Source organism: Onthophagus taurus, chromosome 8 (genome assembly GCF_036711975.1).
Source record: "Onthophagus taurus isolate NC chromosome 8, IU_Otau_3.0, whole genome shotgun sequence".
Classification (NCBI taxonomy): Eukaryota; Metazoa; Arthropoda; class Insecta; order Coleoptera; family Scarabaeidae; genus Onthophagus; species Onthophagus taurus.
The window spans coordinates 661442-683706 of record NC_091973.1 but is presented as its reverse complement, the minus strand read 5'-3'; the positions used below and the strand labels follow the sequence as shown (position 1 = coordinate 683706).

General features: G+C 36.6%; 1 protein-coding gene across 1 annotated transcript in view; it reads left to right on the top strand.

Moving 5' to 3' along the window:
• Window positions 1-22265, top strand: part of LOC111414224 (lachesin-like) — a 41921-nt gene that overhangs the window by 1047 nt on the left and 18609 nt on the right. Inside the window, exons 2-4 of the mRNA XM_023045502.2 lie at window positions 2926-2997; window positions 8086-8124; window positions 8863-8901. Of these exons, the coding sequence (XP_022901270.1) occupies window positions 2934-2997; window positions 8086-8124; window positions 8863-8901 (142 nt within the window). The 5' untranslated portion in view covers window positions 2926-2933. The remainder of the gene's footprint in view (window positions 1-2925; window positions 2998-8085; window positions 8125-8862; window positions 8902-22265) is intronic.

The following is a 22265-nucleotide window of genomic DNA, read 5'->3' as shown; positions in this document are numbered from 1 at the left end:
GCATTAAAAAAATATGGAGTGTTTAGTTTTAATTTGTATTAAATTTTGTGATGTAATTATTACCTAAAAAAAATAAATTTAATCCAAAAAACTTTAGAAAAGTTGGCGAATAATAATTTCGTTGTTGTTGCGCTGTTTTGTAGTCTTGAAAAACAAGTTCTTCTGTCTGGCTGGAGAAATTAATTTGTACCAACATTAACCGCATCACTTCGAGGTATTTATCATTCATTTGGTTAGTTTATCTTGCATTTGTTTTTGCTGGGTTAAAAAAACTGCTACCGAAACAAATTCTGCCGTTGGGATGAAAATAAATTGGACGTTGCCGGTTAGAAAGTGCGGGGCAAAAAATACGACACATTCTCGTTAAAAGGATAATACGTTAATGTTAATTAGGTAATTTTTTCTTGTTGCGACTGCTCCGGATTAGTCCGGATGTGGAAGGGCAGGACCCAAATTTTATTATCGCATGAATGGGGAGTTATTTGTTTTTCATCTTATTCAATTAAAGTGTGTGGGTGGAAGGCATTGTCTTGGTTCTTGAATGTAATTTTTGCGAGGACAGGGTAAATATTGTTTAATTCCGGGAACGCTGAGATCCCCGCAGTTAGTAAATGTCAAAACCACCGCAAAATCATTTAATAACCCCTTTTGTTTCTCGTTCTTCGCCGGGAGAACGTCATAAAAAACCTTATAAGATCTCCACCCTTTTCTCAAACTACTGGGGAGGACACTCTTTTGCTTCGCCCAACGTAATTTTCGTCAAGGTTCGCTCGACGTCTAATCCAATGCACTTTAAATCATCTTCGTTCATCACGTTCGACTCAATTATTCAACAGGGAGTTCCGGTCTAATTTTTACTCCACAAGAACCCCAAAAAGTTGGTCTGATGTCAGCTGTACCCTAAACACTGTTGTAGTACCGGAGATCGCGGTCAACCAACGCCGTCACATGTGACGCGTCGCCTCTCCATCGCGACGTCACACACCATCGCACCTATTTTGTTGGAAACGTATTTATCAGACTTACGCTTGATTTACTATCAACTCGGGGTTCCGGCGTAAAATTGATTTAATTTTGAAACAATACGATTACATATCGCTCATATTGTACATATTTTGTTAATAAAATGGACATAAAATCATAAATAGACATTTTTTTTAATATACAGTTTAACCCAAATAAAATGTACAAGATTGTACCAATATAACAATAAGGCACTATCACTAGAACTAACACAAGACCTAGAACTAGAATCATTCGGGTTTAGCCGTCTTGAGAGACGTGCGGCTAAATCCGAATATTTCTAGTTCTCGGTCTAGTGTTAGTTCTAGTGACAGTGGTAGGTAGCACTAGTTAGCATAAGTTATTGAACTAACACTAGACCTACAATTATAAAATATCCAGTGATTAAATAACATTGTATATATTTTTTATGTTGAGAAAGAACTTGGTAAAAACCTTGGAAGAATTGAAAACGAAAAGTGAAATACACCGCAAACAAGAACAAGAAGCTATAGGCGTAAGTTCGTCACCTTAATTCCACGTGTCATTGGCTTGGGGATTTGCGCGTTGACAAGTTTTATCTCTTCGATGGGTCTGTTTTGTTATATGCAATATCGGGTAGAAATCGACGTATCCATTACTCAGTAGCGTAGGTCACGAGAGACTTCTCAGCCCATTTCAAATCCCGATATATACCCTGATTTACGTCCTACTCCAACCATCACGCCGTATACCAACCTCCGTCCCGGTATACTCGCAGCTCTCATGAATCCATTTTACACATTTTCATCCTGCTGGAACCCGAAACACCATCTCCATTCGCAAAATTATCGGCGCAGTATGCAAAGTTCAAGACGCCAGAAGTTTCTTTGATGGTTTTTCGGTTTTTGGTGTTGCAGTTTGCGAACTGTAAATTCGTAACGCTCGACGCCTTTTCGAACAGACCCACAGCTGATTGCGACAACGTTTCCAGTTTTTATCGAATTCATCGAATATCCTAATCCTCGTAAATAATTTTAGTGGAATAAAAATGGCGTTGTAACTTGAAATATATTAAAGAAACCGTAGAAGACAACTCGGTGGTGATTGATGCGTGCCAAAAGCGGGTAATTTTGTGCAGGGAAGACCCCAGGCGGTTATAAAAATAAGAAGGACGAGCAGTCTGTTGCCTCGCAAGGCGAGTAGGGTTGGTCCATTCCTCCTCCGCTATAAATTATCCATGCATCTCGGCTAATAGCAAACTAGCGCATCGCAGGATTGTCGTTACCGACCACCCGCGCCACTAATGAGATATCCTATGCCACGGGCAGAGATCATCAGCGAAGCCGCGGACGCTGCGCGGCAAAAATTTGCCCATTCTTAATGACCAATGAATTAAGGAAGTATTCGGGCTTAGGGTTAGGATAATGGTGCCGTAATGGCCGGGGAATAATTTATCACTGTCTCTAATTTGGACGGCTCCCCCTTCATCTGCTGACGTCCCACTTAGCGCGAAAGTACCAATAATTTTCTTTAACTGTATCAAAATATAACTGCGCCGATATTTTCGCCACCAACGAAGCGGTTCAATTCGAGTCCTCCTTTCTCCCCTAGATCTGGCGAATCGTCGTCTCAGGCACGTCGCTGCTCCAAATGGAATTATTTAGAATTAATTTAACGTTATTAGCGCAGATTCCAAAGACGAACTTCCACGTACGCCTACTGACCGAGATTTCCGAACAGATGGAATATCCGTCTCCATAATATCAAAACGCGTTATCATCAAAAATTTTTACGACGCCTCCGATTTTACCTTTTTTTTAAAAGAACCCTCTCGAATTCACGTCCGTTGAGATTTACAGATTATAATTCTTCTAAAATGATTCTTAAAAACACCAGTAATAAAAATTTACATTTAATAAAAAAGATTTTTATTCTTTACAGATTTCAAAATGTTCCTTGGATTCCCATTAAAAGTGCTTGTATTGGTTACAGTGGTGATACGAATAGGAATGGGTAAGTAATACAAATTGTATATCTTAAATGAGGCGTGTAGTAGCAAAACTCGCCTTATCCATTTTTTACAAAATTTTGGTTAGATATTGGAATACATTATTTTTATAAATTTCAACACATTCAATCATAATTTTTTTAAAAAACATGCTATACAGCGTGTCCCGGATCTTCCGCATCAGAGCATTATACGGTTGTAGAATACATTATTCTGAAGCTATCTTTCTAATAAAATTTTTTCGAAATGTTTATAATAACCGCACGGGAACTGTTTAACGACGACCAATAACTGACGACTTTGATTCATCGAAAAAGTTTATTTCTCTTTCCATGACGAATCTATTGGTGAGTACACGTGGGAAACGAGTTATCATCGGCGTAGCGGACCGGCCGAGGGTGGCACCGATTACCTGAGTCTGATTTGCGATCTGCTGATTGGACGAAAAACAGTTCCTTTACACAGTTCCCGTGCGGTTATTATAAACATTTCGAAAAAATTTTATTAGAAAGATCACGTCAGAATAATGTATCCTACAACCGTATAATGCTCTGATGCGGAAGATACGGGACACGCTGTATACCCTTTTAAAATCATTTTGAAATTTTCTTGTCATAGCAAAACTCGCTATATTTATAGCGAGTATCGCGGCAAAAGTTGCCTTATCCAATAGCAATAACGATTCACGATCACGTGAGCTAGACTAGCTTTTTAATAGTTTGTTTTATTAATAAGTTATTAAGCGTGTTTTTGGTGTTGTGTACATACAAATTATGTCTAATATGAGTCAAGATGTTATTTTACCCTCAAAAAAAGGGAAAGGAAAAAAAAATAGCCGATAAATCAAAATGGAAAAGAGAAATCAGTAAGCGTGAAAGGTAAGCTCTTTTTTCTTAAGAATTTACTAAGCTTGTACAAAAAGTACTCGATCTGTCCGTTTCATAATTTTTCGGCGACATGTTAACAAGGGAAGTTAATTTTTTCCAATAGTAAATTAAATTCTATGATACACAGCAGAATAATTTAACTTTATTTCCTTCAGATATTCCTCTCCTAATCTGCCATGTTTCCCAATATGCAAGCACAATGGCAAAACCTTCCACTGCAAAAAATTAACAGGATTGGATATTTACAATTTTCATCGGAATTTTTATTTGCATAAAAATAAAGTTGAGCAGGATGCATTTATTTTAAAATACTGTAGCCACGACAAACCAAAAAGATAAAACCGAAATTTAAAAGAAGGAAGCAGTCGAAAAAGTGTGACAATAAAATACTTTGTGAAAAAATGTCGCTATGAAAAATATAAAATTCAAGTGTGCCAACAAACGTTTCTTCAGATTCTTCACGTTTCCAAAGATCGTGTACAAAGAATTTGCAGAAACCATTTAAACACAGGGCTAATGCCAAAAGAAAACTGAGGGGGCGACCGGATTAGTACAAAATTTGTTGAGAAACGAATTGCGGTAAAAAGATTTATTGAAAATTTAAAATGTGTAGAAAGCCACTATTGTAGATCAAAAACAGATAGTAGACAATATTTGCCTAGCGGATTAAGCATCTCAAAACTTTGGCGCACTTATAACAGCAATGTTAATTCTGAACATCATGTAAAAAGAACATTTTTTCAAAAAATTTTTACTAATGATTACAATATTGGCTTTGGAACTCCGGTAACTGATGCATGTTCCAAATGCATCGAACTGTCGGAGAGAATAAAACAGGAAATGCGTCCTAATGAAAAAAACAAATTAATTATAGAAAAAAGAGTTCATAAATTAAAAGCAACGGCGTTTTTCAAAAAACTACAAGAAAAGAGAAATGAATTAATTACATTTGATTGCCAAAAAAATTTGGTTATACCAAAAATACCAGATCAAATTGCCTACTTCAGCCGGCAGCTATACATCTATAATTTTGCCATTATAAGAGGTTCTTCAAAAAGTCACATGAACCCAGAAAACCTATTTATTTATACGTGGATGGAGCATGAATATAAAAAAAGTTCCAATGAGATATCATCAGCTGTGTTTCATTGCTTATCACAAGTCGATCTTTCACCATATTCAAATATACGTCTATGCGCTGATGGTTGTGGAGGACAAAATGGGAATTCTACAATGATAGGAATGTGTTCTTATTTTTTGGCAAATGTGGCACCTCCGAATGTTAAAACAATAGAATTGATTTTTCCAGTGCCTGGACATTCATATCTCCCATCTGATAGGATATTCGGTCGCATTGAAAAAATTGTAAAGAAAGAATCAACTATTATAGATCCTAAAATTTATAGAAATATTTTTGAGGAGCATGGAACTGTTGTGCAGCTGGGCAAGGATTGTGAAGTAAAAGATTGGAAGTTGAGCGTTAAAGAATTTTTGAAACCTGTTCAAGCGTGGCACTTTAAGTTTTCGCAAGCAAAAAGATTTATTTTATCGAGAAGTCAAAGAAATTTAATTCTTGTTAGTGGAGAGGTTTATTACAATTCTGACACTGGGACTGCAAAGTCATTATTAAAAAGAGGGAAAACATTCAGTTATTTCTCACCAAATCAAAAAAGGTCGGTAACGTCAGGGAGCTTTTAAGAAAACATTATGGTGATAGGTGGATGGAAAGACAAGACTTGAGTTTTTTTATACCTTTAGTAGTTGATTTAGATAGACCATCTTTAAAAGAACAAGAAGAAGAAGAAGAAGACATAGCATGTTTTTGTGAACGGAGACCACAAGAGGTTGATAACCTGTTAAGAATTTAAAATATTTGATTATTATTATTTTCAATTTAGTGTTCATTATTCAAAATTGTTCAAAAAAATAAATAATAAATAAATTTTTTTTAAGAAAACCGTCTGTTGATTGAATATTGTGGTATAACAAAACTTGCTATTCATTCATAACACAGCAAAACTTGCCTTATTCAAATAAAATTACTGTTTCTTTTTCAAACTGGATAAAAACAAATTATAGAGAACCTATTGTTGATAACATTTCATAACGTAATAGCTATATTTATTTGGGTTTTATATTTGTTTTCCTAAAATTTATTGCTCAAAACTTAAAATTTTGATTTTCTCAAATTTACTTCAACTGGATAAGGCGAGTTTTGCTACTACACGCCTCAAATAAAAAATTAAAATAAAATATAGCGTTATACAAAATCTTAAATAGGATACTAAATTTTTATATATCACTTTAAGGGGGATACTTTTAGCTTTAATATGATATAAAAATCATCTTTTTACCTTAAAAATAATATTCTTTTATTTAATTTAAGTTATAGTAAAAATTTAGACATTTTCAAAAAAATATTTATAAATTGAACTAAAATAGTATGATAATGTGATATATACCAGCTTATAATATATGCCATATTTTATCTTAGGGCGATTTTTTAAAGTTGACAATTATTTATATTAAGGAATTAAAATATTACATTTTTGAAAGTTAAAATTTAAAGATAAAAAAGTAATGTTTAATAAAAATAATAATAATACTATTGTAAAAAATCTTAAAATCATTACAAACATAATCTTCCTTCAGAAAATTAATGTTTTTTAATTGAATTGGATATTTTCCAACAGTTCCTGACATTTGTCGCTGATGATGGGATTGGGACTGTAAATTTTTAAATAAAGCAAGTTAGAAGTTACTTTGATATTTAATTCATTGATTTTAATATAAAATTTTTTGAGGTTGTAAAAGAATGTTTGGGGTTATATTATATCAAATTTTAAGTTTCCTGAAGGAAGTTTTTTTATAAAAATTTTTAATTAATAAAGAAATAAAAATCGCATTATCTATGGTATTAATTTTCGACAAACAAAACGCGTTATGATGAGCGTTATCGTTAATATCATCAAAATCGTCTAATCGTCCAAAATTGGCATGATTGGGGAATATACAAATACGATGTCAATATTGACAACCGTAATACTAACTCCACATACAATAATATTATCACGTTTGGGATTAAAATGAAATCGTTTTAGTAAATAATAAGGTAATATCTTACGTGTTTCGATTAATTTGCCATGATCTAATAAAAAATGTATATAGTGCTCCTTTAATAGTATGAAGTAATAAAGGAGTTAGAAAGCTAATTTTCTCGAACGCAAAATTTTTATAAAGGATAATACATCAAGGATAAGTGAATGCCGGGCGAGTGGCAATAATGGCGAGCTGTTCCATCAAAACGTTGTGCACGATGCATTATTAATATTCGAGCGTCAGACTAATTGTGCGCGAGGCACTAGGAAATTCGGCTGTTTATCGAATATTTGAAATGCAAAATAACAACAGCCTTATTTACTTAGTGATGGCAGTATTTCTCAGTGGGAAAACAAACATGTTTAGTTTATGGATTTGTCGGTCATTAGAATATCGAGCATCGTGGTTGGATTAATTTGACACGCGGAGTCCTTTTCGCGGCGGCTTTCGTCGTATTAAGCAATAACGGTCGGAAGGAAGGAAGATCGGTTTGATGTCGTTCGCGAGAAATACAACGGTATTGCGTAATTAGTCAAACAACGTTCGAGACGTGCCCGGCAGTACATTCGTCTCAGTAAACGCCCCGTTTTGCTGGAGAATCTCTCCAAATGGATAATCAGTTGTCTTAATCAATGGAAATTCAATCAGGTCTGAAATACAATGGTGTCGACTTGACTCAGCACTCGTTAGGGACAGGTTGATTGCCGTTAAAGCTCGATTCGAAAACGTCCGAATCCCGCCCGAGAAACCTTTGCACCCCGGCCTGTGGTCCCCCGGAGGAGCGAAACATCTCTTTCGCCTTTCGAAGAAGATAAAAGCGCGCCCGACACAGCCGCGGGCCGCCTGAAAGTATATTGCGGCCGCCCCCTTCGAAAACATTTTTCCCCTAGAAACTTAGAGTTCCCGACAATATCCTAGAGTGAACGGAACCAGTCCTCGGCGCCTCGGGCAGGATCAAACTTGGCATGCAAACATCAAGGTGCTTCGCCTCGGCCTCCTATTGAAATATGGCTCTGTTAAAATCATTCGAAAAAAAAATTTAAAATAAGCTTAAACAATCTTTGTCTCGTACATAAAATATTCACATTCATTTTTACTTTGTTTCAGCTAACGACCCTTTCAAGAACCATCACGGTCCCGTTGGTGGTAAGTATCTTAATAAACGAATTTTTAATTAACTTGACATAATCGCAACAGGTTATGTATTAATTAAGGATTGTATTAGACAACATAATGAATTAGAACTAAAAGTTGTAACTTGGGGGGCGAAAAAACTTTGTTCGCTCGTTAAATAGCCATTAATAAATAACCGCGTCTAGCGTTTTCGTTTCAAAAAAAAAATAATAGAAGGATCGTGGCTGATGGAAACAATTAATCATATTTAAAGTCGTCTCGATAGTTTTCCAAAATTTAGTTATCGGCTATTTAGCTATTTCGGTACAACACTTAAGATAACATGTCGTTTAGGTAAAAAGATACACATTAATGGTAAGCTCGCTTTAAAGTTTGGCCGTATTATTCTGGAAAGTTAAACGAGCGGTATCGCGCGATAATTCATTTCCACCAGAAATTGCATATCCCAGTCGAAAGACGCTGGGCCGTAACGTATGGCGCCGTTTTGTACACGTAAGACCTTCAATTCCTTCTTCTTGGATAACGAACGGCGCGCTGAGACGTTCTCGCGTGTTCTGATAATTAAATCTCATCCCAATTTAATATAATATATTCCATTAAGAGCGGCATCTCACCCTTATTTCCATAGAACTGTATTTATTAACCCTCGACGAGTGAGGCCGACGAAAACTTCTCCGAATTGATAATAATTCACTTCCAAAAATCCGTGTAACTTAAAAAAATAATAAAATGTTCTGTTTTAATTTTTAGCCGTCGAGGCGCTGAAGAATTCACAAATACCCATCGATGGTAAGTAATTTTAGTTTAATCTTACCTTATTTCCTCACTCTACATCCGCGAACTACCGGGGAGGGAGAAAAACGTGTCCCTATGCAATCAAATCTAATGAACATGACTTGCCCTTCACGAACATTACCCGATAAGCTTAACTTCCGCGAAGTTTCGCTGCGCCTTATCTTTAAAATAACCGCGAGAGTGTGCCCCGTACTTATTCGACTGTCACAGGCTTTCTATGCAAAAGAAACTCCCTCAGGATGGAACGAATTTGAATAAATGATTATGTATGTTGTAAACTTATTAAAACATAATCTTGTTAGTATCTGGCGTCACGTCTTGTCTATATGTAAATCAACAATTATAACCGAAATTAAACCCGATTTGTTTATCAATCGCCCGTTAATTGAATAGTTCCCACCAGACGATTTTTGAAAGGAACCGCAGCCCAGATGTAAATTAGAAACACATGCACACCACCTGGATTCAACCGTACGTAACACTCCATCCCAGCGTAAGTTTTAATGAAGACAGTTTAAATAATGTAGAAGGGCGCGGAACCAGTTCCCAAGATGAGTACGCATGCAAATAAGATGGTACCGATGGTGCACCACCTCGGTGATAAACCACAACAAGAAGATCAATGCCTAGTAGAAAGGTGGAAGGTTGAAGGTAGAACGTAGAAGGTGCCGTCACCGCACACCACCTCCCAAATTTAATTAATTCCACCTTCTATCCAAAACTCCCTTCATTCAAAACGCATTGCACCCAGGACGAATCGAACACCATCCATCTCTTGACCCAAACTTGTCGCCTCTATAACAACTTTACTTTGATATTTATGCTTCGGGTCATCGTACCTCATTTATCTTTAATCCGTTTTCCATAAACCCTCACAGGTTCACCTATCAAACTTTCTATTCATATCGATCTCTTTGATAAATTTATTTCAACATCAACTTTCATTTTAATTTAATTAATGATTTTATATATACAGGGTGTCCTACGTAAATTGTTATTTATTATTACAAAGGCAAGAAATTCGAAAATTTTATTAGCCTACCAGAAGGAGCATTTAATTCTTTACAAATCGAAAATATTTGATAATATTTATTTATTGTAGTTTTCCTCATATTGGGAAATTTGTCAAACTATACACGGATTGCAGGAGGCTTTTATTAGAAGGTAATGGAATTTTGACAATTTTCCGTTTATGTTTATGCAACCCAATACGTAAATCGCGTATTGCAATACCAATAATAATAATAATAATAATTCACTTTATTGCCCAACAAAGATCAATTACAGGACAATATTACAAGAAAAAGAAAATAAGAAATAACACATGCCATAAAACAAATATGATTCACATAAACACTCTTACACTATTATTGATTGTTAGTTAGTTTACACATCCTCTGCACCGGGGAGTTGGCTAAAACATTGGATCTGCAATTCCTCAAATAAAACTGATTTGTACTACGTGTTATTGTTAACCACAATCCAATTCACCTTGCACTAACTTCTGCAAAAACTTGATGCACTGGTCATCTCTTCTTACGTCTAGTGCAGAAAAATTGTGACGCCGCATAATCCATTCCACGATCCGGGTATGATCCGTCCAGGCGTAGAGACAAATATTTGAGAAATCTCCTCTGAATTCTCTCCAATATAAGTCTATGACACACATAATGTGGCGACCAAATTACAGAGCCATATTCCAATTTGGACAATACAAAGGTCGAAAATAGGGTCTTGTACACACCGATATCAGAAAAAGCACGCGAGGTGCGCGAAACGAAACCAAGCATCCTCGCTGCAGAAGATGCAATATTTCCGATGTGAGGTACAAAAGACAATTTGCGGTCAAAAGTTACTCCCAGATCCTTGATTGTAGATAATTTCTCAAGAAGAACACCTTCTATATAATAAGAAGATGGAAGAGGAGACAGCTTGCGTGTAAAACTAACTGCACCGCACTTATTGGCATTAATCTTTAGCTGATAACGGTTACACCATTCCACCAAGACGTCCAAATCCGACTGAAGACTGACAACATCACGGTCCGCCAAAATAGGTCGGAATAGTTTCAGATCATCCGCATAAGCTAGTACGCTTGATGAAAATTTGTCTAGAAGGTCATTCAAGAAGATAACAAATAGCAGGGGGCCTAGATTTGAGCCCTGAGGAACACCAGACCTAGCCGTAAACTCCATAGACGCATAACCGTTGTAGTACACATAATTTATACGACCCGATAGGTAAGAGGCAAATAGTTTCATAAACTTAGGAGATAAGCCAAAAGCACTAAGTTTATACAAGAGGACGTCATGATGAATCATGTCGAATGCTTTAGAAAAATCTACCTGACCGCCCCTATCCAAAGATTCACAAATTACCTCAGTAACCACCGCGAGGTTGGTAATGGTCGAACGACGCTTGATAAACCCATGCTGATATGGTGACACAAATGACTGAACCTGTGGATAAATCATCTTGTAAATAATCTGTTCAAATACCTTAGCGAAATTGGACAATAACGATATTGGTCGATAATCAGTAATGTTGGTACGTTCGCCATGCTTGAATACAGGAACAATGCGTGAGCGCTTCCAAAGTTTAGGAAACGAGCAAGTGCTTAAGGATAGGTTAATTATTAAATGAAGCGGAACTGCAAAAACTGCACAGCAATCACGAATGAAAAATGCAGGAAGATCATCATCACCAGCAGTAAATTTATTAGGTAACCTTTTTAGGAAATGAAGAACCTCTTCTTCGGTGACATCGGCAACAAATACTGGAGGATACGTAGAGTGAGGATACCAATAGTGTGATATTGGTTGCATACTTGCAATGATGACGTCGGGTACGATAATTAATTAACACAGTGTATATATAATTATTTTAATAGTTGTGTATTTGACGGCTATATTTATATTTTTTAAAACGAGTTTATTTAATCGATTTAACCAAAAAAGTAAGAATATATTATGGCGTTCGGTTGTGAAAATGTTCAGAGTGTTGGACGTTTAGTAATCTTTTGAAAAATAAACCGTTGTTTATTTGGTTGGAAGCGGAAATGATGGGTAATCAGTGAAAATTAGCAGTCCGGTGTTACACAAAATGCACAAACACGTCGTCATTTTTAATTTCGACCCGTACGACTGCAAAGTATTTATGTGACAGATGTGGGAAGCTTTCGATTGATGTTTTGCGTACAGTTCATTTAGCGCAAGTCAACAAAACCAACTTGCTCTCTTCAACATTAAAACGGGTTGAAATCAAAGTGAATTCTCATTTATTAGGCCGCTTTTATTCGCACCAGTTTAATCCTTCTTATTTGTATTTTACCTGGGGTTACAAGTTTGTTTTCCTTCAAACCGGATCATATTACGCTCTTAACAGTATTAATTCTGTTGTACGCACCATGAAACCCACCCGCCAGTTCTCGACGTGTATTTCTAAAGAACCAAGAACGAGCGACATCAAAAGAGAGTCTGCTGTTAATTTATCGTAGCCGCCCCCGTAAATATATTCACAACATAGAAAAATACAAATAGCTCGCTAGCCCCCACTGGGGGGAGTGACTTTTGAACCGCAATGCTGCAAAAACTCTCACCCAACAGCCCGTTGTAATGAAGACTAATGACGTCTAAATCTTTCTTGAGGTCCATTTCAAAGCCCACCCTCGTTCTCACTTAACCTTCCTTCAACCCTAACATTAAAATAATAAAAGAATCTATAGAGTTCTTCACCATCAAACTGTAAACACTTCCATCATATTTCAAAATTAGTTCGTCTTAATGATTCATTTAATTCATTTATCATTTTCAAGCGATTGAGGATACTTATAAAAGCTAGATAGCAAAATTTTACGCGATTCAATTTGTTATTTTAAATAAAAGGAGAACACAATAATTATGTCAAAACGTTTACTATACCCGCTTTGTTCAACAAACGACGAGTTCGTGTAGGTCCTGGTTCCGAGCGGTAGACTACGATCCTGCAATCCAGCGATCCTGCGGGACCTCCCTAATGTCAACGGTCGACCTAACAGAATTATCTTGCGGGCGGTACAGAGTGTACTTTGGATGATCTCTTTTCTATTGCGATATTCCATTAAACGAAGCGTTGATGCAATTATTAAAATCTGAAATTAAGCTCAATATTGTTTTGAGATTACCACATAAGTCTGTAAAATAAAAATGAAACCAAACGAAACGGAATTGTGCGTGACAGCTAAGATACATGGAATAATGAAATCTACTTGGGCCGGCCCTGCACTTTTTGCAGGGGAGGACACACGGGTGAACTTCTTACGACTCGACAATTTATCTTTCTATTCAGGTTTAATTTGTGTCGACGTTCTTACGGCGACGACACTGACGTAATGAAATAAAAAAAAACATCCAATCTTTCTTTCTTTAAAAAATAAAAAATATACTCCAATTAAAGACATAAAAGTATCATTATTATGAAAATGTACAACGAGGGATGATTAACTCTCAATTTGAAATTTGAATTCGAAATCCCAAAGGATTTATCCTCAACTACGCCAGGCGAACGGCGCCGGGATAATCAGTGAACTTTCCCGTCACTGCACCGATATTGAGTTTGTTTATTAATTTCGTCGAAAAATATACTTTACTAACCCGAACAAAGTCTTGAAACGGACGTATGCAAGAAACGCGACAGCCTGCAAGGCCGTAACAGCGCGAAGTGCTCTTCGTCGACCATAAAATAGGAAGACAGCTGGTCCAGCTTAACTTATTCCAATGTTTGGGCACCTGCATCGAGCATCGAATCTGCTTAGGATTCACAATTCGTATCGCCTTTACTATAATCGTTTAGTTATCCATATGCCATATTTGATTCGCTAAATTATCGCTCTGTTACGTGACTTTTCAACTCTTGTATTTACATACTCTGTTAAATTGGATACATATTTTTTACTTTTTAATCATTGATTCTAACAATATTTATTGAACTAGTTTTGACATACGTATTTCACTAAAAAATGATCAATCAACTGATAGTAGCAAAGGTCGTTTGCGGCCGAGGCGGTGCAATCGAGGCCGTAAAATATATAGCAGGGTTATGTAACACACCACACATACAGGGTGTCCCGTTAAGCGTACGGAGCGGCTGTATCTCTAGAACGGTAAGGCCAAGAGTGACCAAGAGAAATAGCCGGAAATTATTTTAAAGTTCGTAATTCGACCGCTAGGGGGCGTAACTGCCATTGAGAAACATAAAGTTGCCGCTATCTCAGAAACTTAGACGATGAGCTATAACTTTGACACCATCATTTAATAGCTTGGATAATACCGCATCGCTTTTGTTTTGCGATATTTCTCATATCTGTCATAATAAGGGAGGGGGAGGCCAATACATTTTCATATGTTTACATTTTAATATCTCCTAGACCATTCAACCGATTTGAATGTTTTCGGTGTTGTTTGAAAGAGCATTTTATGCTCTTTTTAAAGATATTTTCAGTAAGACCGTCTGCTTTAAAACAAATGAGCTAGAGGACGTTATCTGCAGCGATTACATATTTTTGTGATTTTTGAAGAAAAGTTAAATGGAACGATACTATTTACTTCACAGACCCTTAGTCACCTTAAAATTTGCTAAATTTTAGTGAAAACCGCATCTCGGTATCGCCACCCGTTCTCGAGTTATAGAGGAAAATGTTAAAAACTCGAGTGCCATCAAACGGATCCAGTTACCTCATCGAGAAAAACAGATCACATTATCATGGTAACTGTAAACATGTCATTTACTAATGCAGAAGCGTATGATAGAGCGTATGATGATTTATTTTCAATGTTTCGAATACGATGCAACTGCATGGCAAAAATGTGCAATGCAATTACGACAAAGAAAGACATTTTTCTCTAGAAGTGTTTTTTTTTTTTTTTTTTTTAATATCAACAATAACCAGCTCAACATTACAATGTTCTTTCATGGTTTTTATAATATAATAAGCTGGTTTCACAATGATACGTGGGAAACAAATGTCTTCCTGAAACTATTCACTGTTTATTAGAATATCTTCTTCTGCCAGGTTGTCTTGGGGAAGTTTTCTTTTTAGTCGAGTATGGATTCCTAGCTCTCCCAGGTGATGACTGCGTGCACTTGGACACTTTTGCAAATTTTCCAGATATTTCCTCGTTGTTTTGTTAATATGTTCATTGATCGTTTCTATATGCAATTCTTCATGTATTTGCGAATTCCGCACAAACCACGGCGCATCTACAGCTATTCTTAATATTTTGTTTTGCAGAATTTGGATTTTGTTGATGTTTGCTTTAGCTGATGAACTCCAAACTGGGCATGCATATGTTACTATAGGTCTTATTAATGATTTATAAAGTAGCACTGCACATTCAATTTTTAATTTTGATCTTCTATTAATGATAGGGTATAGTTCGTGTAATCTGACGTATGCTTCGTTTAGTTTTTTGTTAATATGGTACTTCCATGTGAGCCTTTGGTCCAAGTAAACACCCAGATATTTAACTGCGCTATCTTTCGGATTCCAATTTAAATGATGATCATCTATTGTTATCATCGTGGGATTTTTGACTTGTCTAAGAGTGAATATCTTGGCCTCACACTTACTGGGATTTAAGTGGAAACACCATGTTGACAGCCACTTATTAATTTCATTAATTGAAATTTGCAGATCTTTGATAGATTGTTCCTGGTTTTCATTTTGCGTTATGATAACCATGTCGTCTGCAAATAATGCTTTTTGCTCATTTTCGTGAATTGGAATATCATGTAAGCAGATATTAAATAGAAGAGGTGAGAGAACGCTGCCCTGTGGAACTCCTGACTTGATGGGTTTTGATTCCGATGTATAAGCATTCACTCTAACGCAAAATTTTCTATCTTCAAGAAATGAGTAAATTAATGCTTTAAGGTATTCCGGAATGTTAGTTTTCAGGACCTTATAGATTAAGCCATATAGCCATACTGAATCAAAGGCTTTAGATATGTCTAAGAACGCAGCTGTTGTGTACTGTTTATTTTCGTACCCTCTTTCTATTATCTCGACTACTCTTGTTAGCTGATGTACTGTTGAGTGACCAGGTGTAAAACCATATTGGATGTTAGGTATGATTGTGATTTTGGGTCGTAAGCGTTCAAAAATCAGTTTTTCGAAAAGTTTACCCAAGGTTGGAAGCAAGCTAATTGGTCTATAGTTTTCAAGATTTCGTTTATTTTTCCCGGGTTTCATAAAAGAAGTGTTTTTAAGATTGACTTAGCGATTACGGAAAACTGGCAACGTGTAGCTCATTCAGACGTCTCTATGAATTCGTAAATCATATTGGTGCGCAATGTGATCCCACATAATCTGGGAACTCCGAAAACAATTGTCCACAAGAGTTCTCAAGAAAATAATATCTCCACCACGTTGTTTTACATCAGGCCTTAACAGATACCGATTATGATAACAGACTGAACTATTACCATTGACTTTTAAATATGATTTGGGCAAATCCAAACCTTTTATCACAAATGCTATGGATGCATGAAGCATCTGTCCACAAGCTGATGTAAACTTGCATAATATGCATTCTTGGTTCGAGCAAAACCCACATTGCTTTCAGCCCTTTATCTATTGGGTAGACTAAACGACCTGACTTTTCAAGAAAAACCAATAACCAGGGAAAATATGTTTATTTGTTTCCTAAGGTAACTTGATCCGATTAAGATATACGAATTTTTAACATTTTCTTTTATAATTCGAGAATGGATGGAGATATCGAGATGCGGTTTTCACTAATATTTAGCAAATTTTATGGTGAATAACGGTCTGTGAAGTAAATAGTACCGTTCCATTTAACTTTTTTTCAAAAATCACAAAAATATGTAACCGCTGCAGATAACGCCCTCTAGCTTATTTGTTTTAAACCAAGCGGTCTTACTGAAAATATTTTTTAAAAGAGCATGAAATGCTCTCTCAAACAAGACCAAAAATATTCAAATCGGTTGAATGGTCCAGGAGATATTAAAATGTAAACATTTGAAAACGCATTGGCCTCCCCCTCCCTTATTATGACAGATATGAAAAATATTGCAAAACAAAAGCGATGCGGTATTATCCAAGCTATTAAATGATGTTGTCAAAGTTATAGCTTATCGTCTAACTTTCTGAGATAGCGGGAATTTTATGTTTCTCAATGGCAGTTACGCCCGCTTAGCGGGACACCCTGTATAAGATAATTAGGAAGTTTAGATTAGGGATTAGGTTTAAACCTGTACTTCTTAGATTTATTCTATGGTGGAAATTTCTTCTATGATAATTTTAATAATAAAGAATTTTTTCATCGGGGTCTTTTCATTTTCGTTTTTAATATTTTTGTCCTTTGAGACTGTTTAGATGTCCTAAAAGGGAGGGTGGAAAGCATATGGAGGTACAAAGCAGTGAGTTTAACTCAATTATAAATTTAATAAGCAAGGAAAAGCAGCCGTTACCTTTTGGCGCCACCAGTAGTCAATTGACCCTTTGCCAAGGAACCTCACCTAATCAAATTGTGCACCATATTAGTTTAGTTAGTTCTGAGAATTAAGTGAAAAGGAAAGAATGAGCCTTCTCGGAGAGAGGCGGCGTGGGTCGAAGACGTCGAGAACCCACCGCCCGGGGGAGCAACAAAGGCCCCCGTATCTTCGCTAATTTCAAACTTAAATCTGATAATGTGACTCAGACGGCGCAGTATTTAGTAAATCCAGTCCCGACATATTACTCCGAGAATTATGTGCAGCCTGCCCGAATTTTGTTCGGAGTGTTGCGGAAGCGTTTAATATCTAAAGTTAAAGTGAATCCTTATCAAAAACCCGATACGGATAGATGGACATTGCAATTTACTTCGCGAAATTAAATTCGCGAAATCAATTAACAACTTCTTAATTACGCTGTCTTGGTTCTTCCTAGATACCAAAAGTTGCGATATACATACGCGAAAAGTTTCATAGATTTATGAAAAAGATATCATTACGATATAAAGTTACAAGGAAAACTTTTCCAATAGATGTATGAATTATATTAGTTAATTTAGTTAAGTAATGTGTGCTGGGCAAAGTTGTTGAAGAAGTGGTTGATATAAAATTGTGTATTCTGATTCATAGAAGTGATGTATTAAGAAAAAAAAGTGCGACGTCAGTGAGTTCTTGTAAGTGGTGTTTCGGATTCAGTGTGCGCAGTTTATGGAGCGTTGGTAGTGCATCGGAAGATCGATTGTTTTCTCGCGGGGTGAAAACAAAAGGCGAGAATCTAATTTATGGAAATTTGGGAGAGTCAAAAGAGAAACAAGACGGGAATGAAAGTGGCCCGAAAATCGGTGCGAAGTGACTGCAAAGGGAGAGGAGGGAAAGGTGTCAGTTCGGAAGTTCATGCAATTATAAAGGAAGTGGATTCGGTCCGTTGGCGGAAGTTTAAGATTTAGGAAAAACCTTCGCTCGCACGTCGTACGTTTGCGCTCTCTTAAAAATTCGTTGGCCCCACTCCAAGAGATTTAGCACAATAAGAGCTCCCCTGATCTCGATTTTATGAAATCGTTTATTAAAATACCACCGCCGTTAAGGGATCAATTTTAAATTACCAAATATTAGCGTCTCGGCTTCCGTTATCTATGGAAGTTGGAAAAGATGCTGTTGCAGCAAGAAAACGTTTTTATTTAAGTATTGAACAAGTTCCTGGAGAGACCCCTGGGGTGCTGTCGTCTAAAGATCTTGTCTGTATTCTAATTAGTTTACTCTAGTAAGTGTTACCAGGAGATACATCCGGTAATATTGAGTTGGGATGCTTGTACATTCGAAGACATCTTAAGAAGTAACGAAGAAAGAAAACCGCCACTCCCCGAAAATTCGGAACGATATTTTAAATTTAACCGCGTTGCCGGAGCAAAGGCCGCCTCGAAGTGGGGAGGACGATTTTCGGAGATGGCGCAAGTCCCGAGGGTTGGATATTACAATATCTCAGCGATATTTCAACAGAAAGACCATTCTGAGGATTTAATTACGTTATTGAAGTGTCATGTGCCGGGGCCTTGATAAATGCAGAGAAGAGTGCGGTTTCAAAATGCTCCAGACGTCTCTGCAGGCCTGCGCGCCCTCTGGCGCAGAAGTTATTAAGACTCGCCCAATAATTCATTAGCCGGCCCCCCCGTTTGACCGAATTTCGGATGCTATTAATGCAATATGTACTATTCATATTTTACGGCTCGCAATTATATTTATCTCATTAAAATTTTCAACTTTCCGGCTAACTCGCCGTCGTCTTTTTGGTCTCTATCTCACAGAATTAGGAACCCAATAAACGCTTCTTAAGTAAACGAAATTCTACCCAAACTTTGACGAGCTCGCGACGTATCTTCGATTTATACATTATATTCTGAAGTAAAAATTCAATAATCCGTAGGATTGAAAATGAGTGGCATTTGGATTGTCAAAGACTTCAAAAAATGAAAGAGCGATATCTTAATAGAAAAACGGTGCCTGGGCTTCGAGGGTAATCCTTTAACTTATTAAAACTTCAGCTAAAACAGTTTGTCGAGAGCACGTAAAGGGATGAGAAGGGAGCGAAAGGGGACATCAGCGGTTTGCGAAATCTTTCGAATTAACCTTCCCTTGATATTCTTTCTGCCCTCCTGGTCGAAGGATTAACAAAAACATGCAAATTTATATTAAGACGGAATTTTCCATTTTCGATGCGTTTTTATTAAAAGTTAGCCATCGGAAATTATAGTCACGGTCTGAGTATCGTGGCGAACCAGCAGACCCTAAAGCAATAATAGCAAGCCAAAACAACGCCGCACATGTAACAATAAAGATAACACTCGCCTCCCCTCTTACCACGTTATTTATTGCTCAAAAAATCTAATGCCATCTTACATTTTCATCCTTTGTGTTTGAAAGATGAATGAACCCATATTTTAGCTCCCTTTTAAGAAGGCATACAGCTTCTTATGCCGATCTAACTTATTAATCGGGGTTTTAGTTTATTTTGTCAAAGTTCATTGGCTTTATTTAATTATGAGCCCTTAATGGATGGTTCGAAAAGTGTATCGAATATTTTAAAGCTTTACGCGCTTTTAAGATCCGACGTTGTTGACTTCCGGAATTCTTTCGGTGTGGAAAGCATCGAAATTTATCTCGGGGGGAGGAAAACTCGACACTCTAATAACCTGGTTATCACTCATCACGAAAATTGTTTTTGTTTTCCTTCATCTCCCTCATCCCGTTTTCCCGCTTCTTTGCGCCGTTGTACGCTCGGTCTTAATATTCACCGTTCATACAAATTCTGTTACAATATCACTCGGTATTGGCTACGATATTTCCTAATAAAGCTTCCTTTGAAGTTCGGGAAGCAATACGTAAAGCGGTGGGGCATAAAGGCTCGTACAAATTTTAAATTGGCACGAGTCGTGTAATTTGTTTTACGTATTTACGTGGTTCGTCAATACAACCGCCTATTTGTTAGTTCGGGTATCTATTGGGAACCTAAGATAATATTGACACAATTCCTGCCCGAGGTCTCCAAACTAAAAACGCACAATGCTCCGAATTGTCGTTTATTTCTATCTACTAAAACAATTTTAAAGCGATTTAACATAACAATTTTATTTTTTCCCCTATTTTTCAACGCCAAACGTCGATACTTCGATTGTATTCGTTTCACTCAAAATCCGTATGATTCCCACAAATTGCCATCTATCCGCAAAATCTTTTCTTTCAATAGAAATAATAACCTATCAAAATCGGTGAACACAATCAAATCAACTAAAAATGTTATAACTACAAACTTTTTATTAAAAAAAGTATTTTTTTTTTGAATTAAATATACTATTAAAGATTATTTATGCCGAGTGCCTTAAATCCCAGGTAAACACAATTAACTTTGCCAATGTCTATACCAAGTTTAATCTTGATTGAACAAATGTATTAATTTTTTTGAAAAAATTTATAACAGCCACTTTGTTTGTTATAAAATCCTTATTTTTGTAACTATTGATTTAGGGGATGATTTTCTTCGTGTTTTATTTTAATCCTCAATTTTTGAAATATTTACAGCTACTCGGCTAATAATCTTCGATCTTGTTTCCTATACGTGTTACTATCTCTATGCGACGTTTGGTTTTTACAACCCTCTCAATTTTTTTCAATTACTTTATAATAATAATAATAATAATTCACTTTATTGCCCAACAAAGATCAATTACAGGACAATATTACAAGAAAAAGAAAATAAGAAATAACACATGCCATAAAACAAATATAATTCACATAAACACTCTTACACTATTATTGATTGTTAGTTAGTTTACACATCCTCTGCATCGGGGAGTTGGCTAAAACATTGGATCTGCAATTCCTCAAATAAAACTGATTTGTACTACGTGTTGCACGCGTAGGCACCGCGAAAATGATCCGCGACAACAACCAACCACAATCCAATTCACCTTGCACTAACTTCTGCAAAAACTTGATGCACTGGTCATCTCTTCTTACGTCTAGTGCAGAAAAATTGTGACGCCGCATAATCCATTCCACGATCCGGGTATGATCCGTCCAGGCGTAGAGACAAATATTTGAGAAATCTCCTCTGAATTCTCTCCAATATAAGTCTATGACACACATAATGTGGCGACCAAATTACAGAGCCATATTCCAATTTGGACAATACAAAGGTCGAAAATAGGGTCTTGTACACACCGATATCAGAAAAAGCACGCGAGGTGCGCAAAACGAAACCAAGCATCCTCACTGCAGAAGATGCAATATTTTCAAAAGACAATTTGCGGTCAAAAGTTACTCCCAGATCCTTGATTGTAGATAATTTCTCAAGAAGAACACCTTCTATATAATAAGAAGATGGAAGAGGAGACAGCTTGCGTGTAAAACTAACTGCACCGCACTTATTGGCATTAATCTTTAGCTGATAACGGTTACACCATTCCACCAAGACGTCCAAATCCGACTGAAGACTGACAACATCACGGTCCGCAAAAATAGGTCGGAATAGTTTCAGATCATCCGCATAAGCTAGTACGCTTGATGAAAATTTGTCTAGAAGGTCATTCAAGAAGATAACAAATAGTAGGGGGCCTAGATTTGAGCCCTGAGGAACACCAGACCTAGCCGTAAACTCCATAGACGCATAACCGTTGTAGTACACATAATTTATACGACCCGATAGGTAAGAGGTAAATAGTTTCATAAACTTAGGAGATAAGCCAAAAGCACTAAGTTTATACAAGAGGACGTCATGATGAATCATGTCGAATGCTTTAGAAAAATCTACCTGACCGCCCCTATCCAAAGATTCACAAATTACCTCAGTAACCACCGCGAGGTTGGTAATGGTC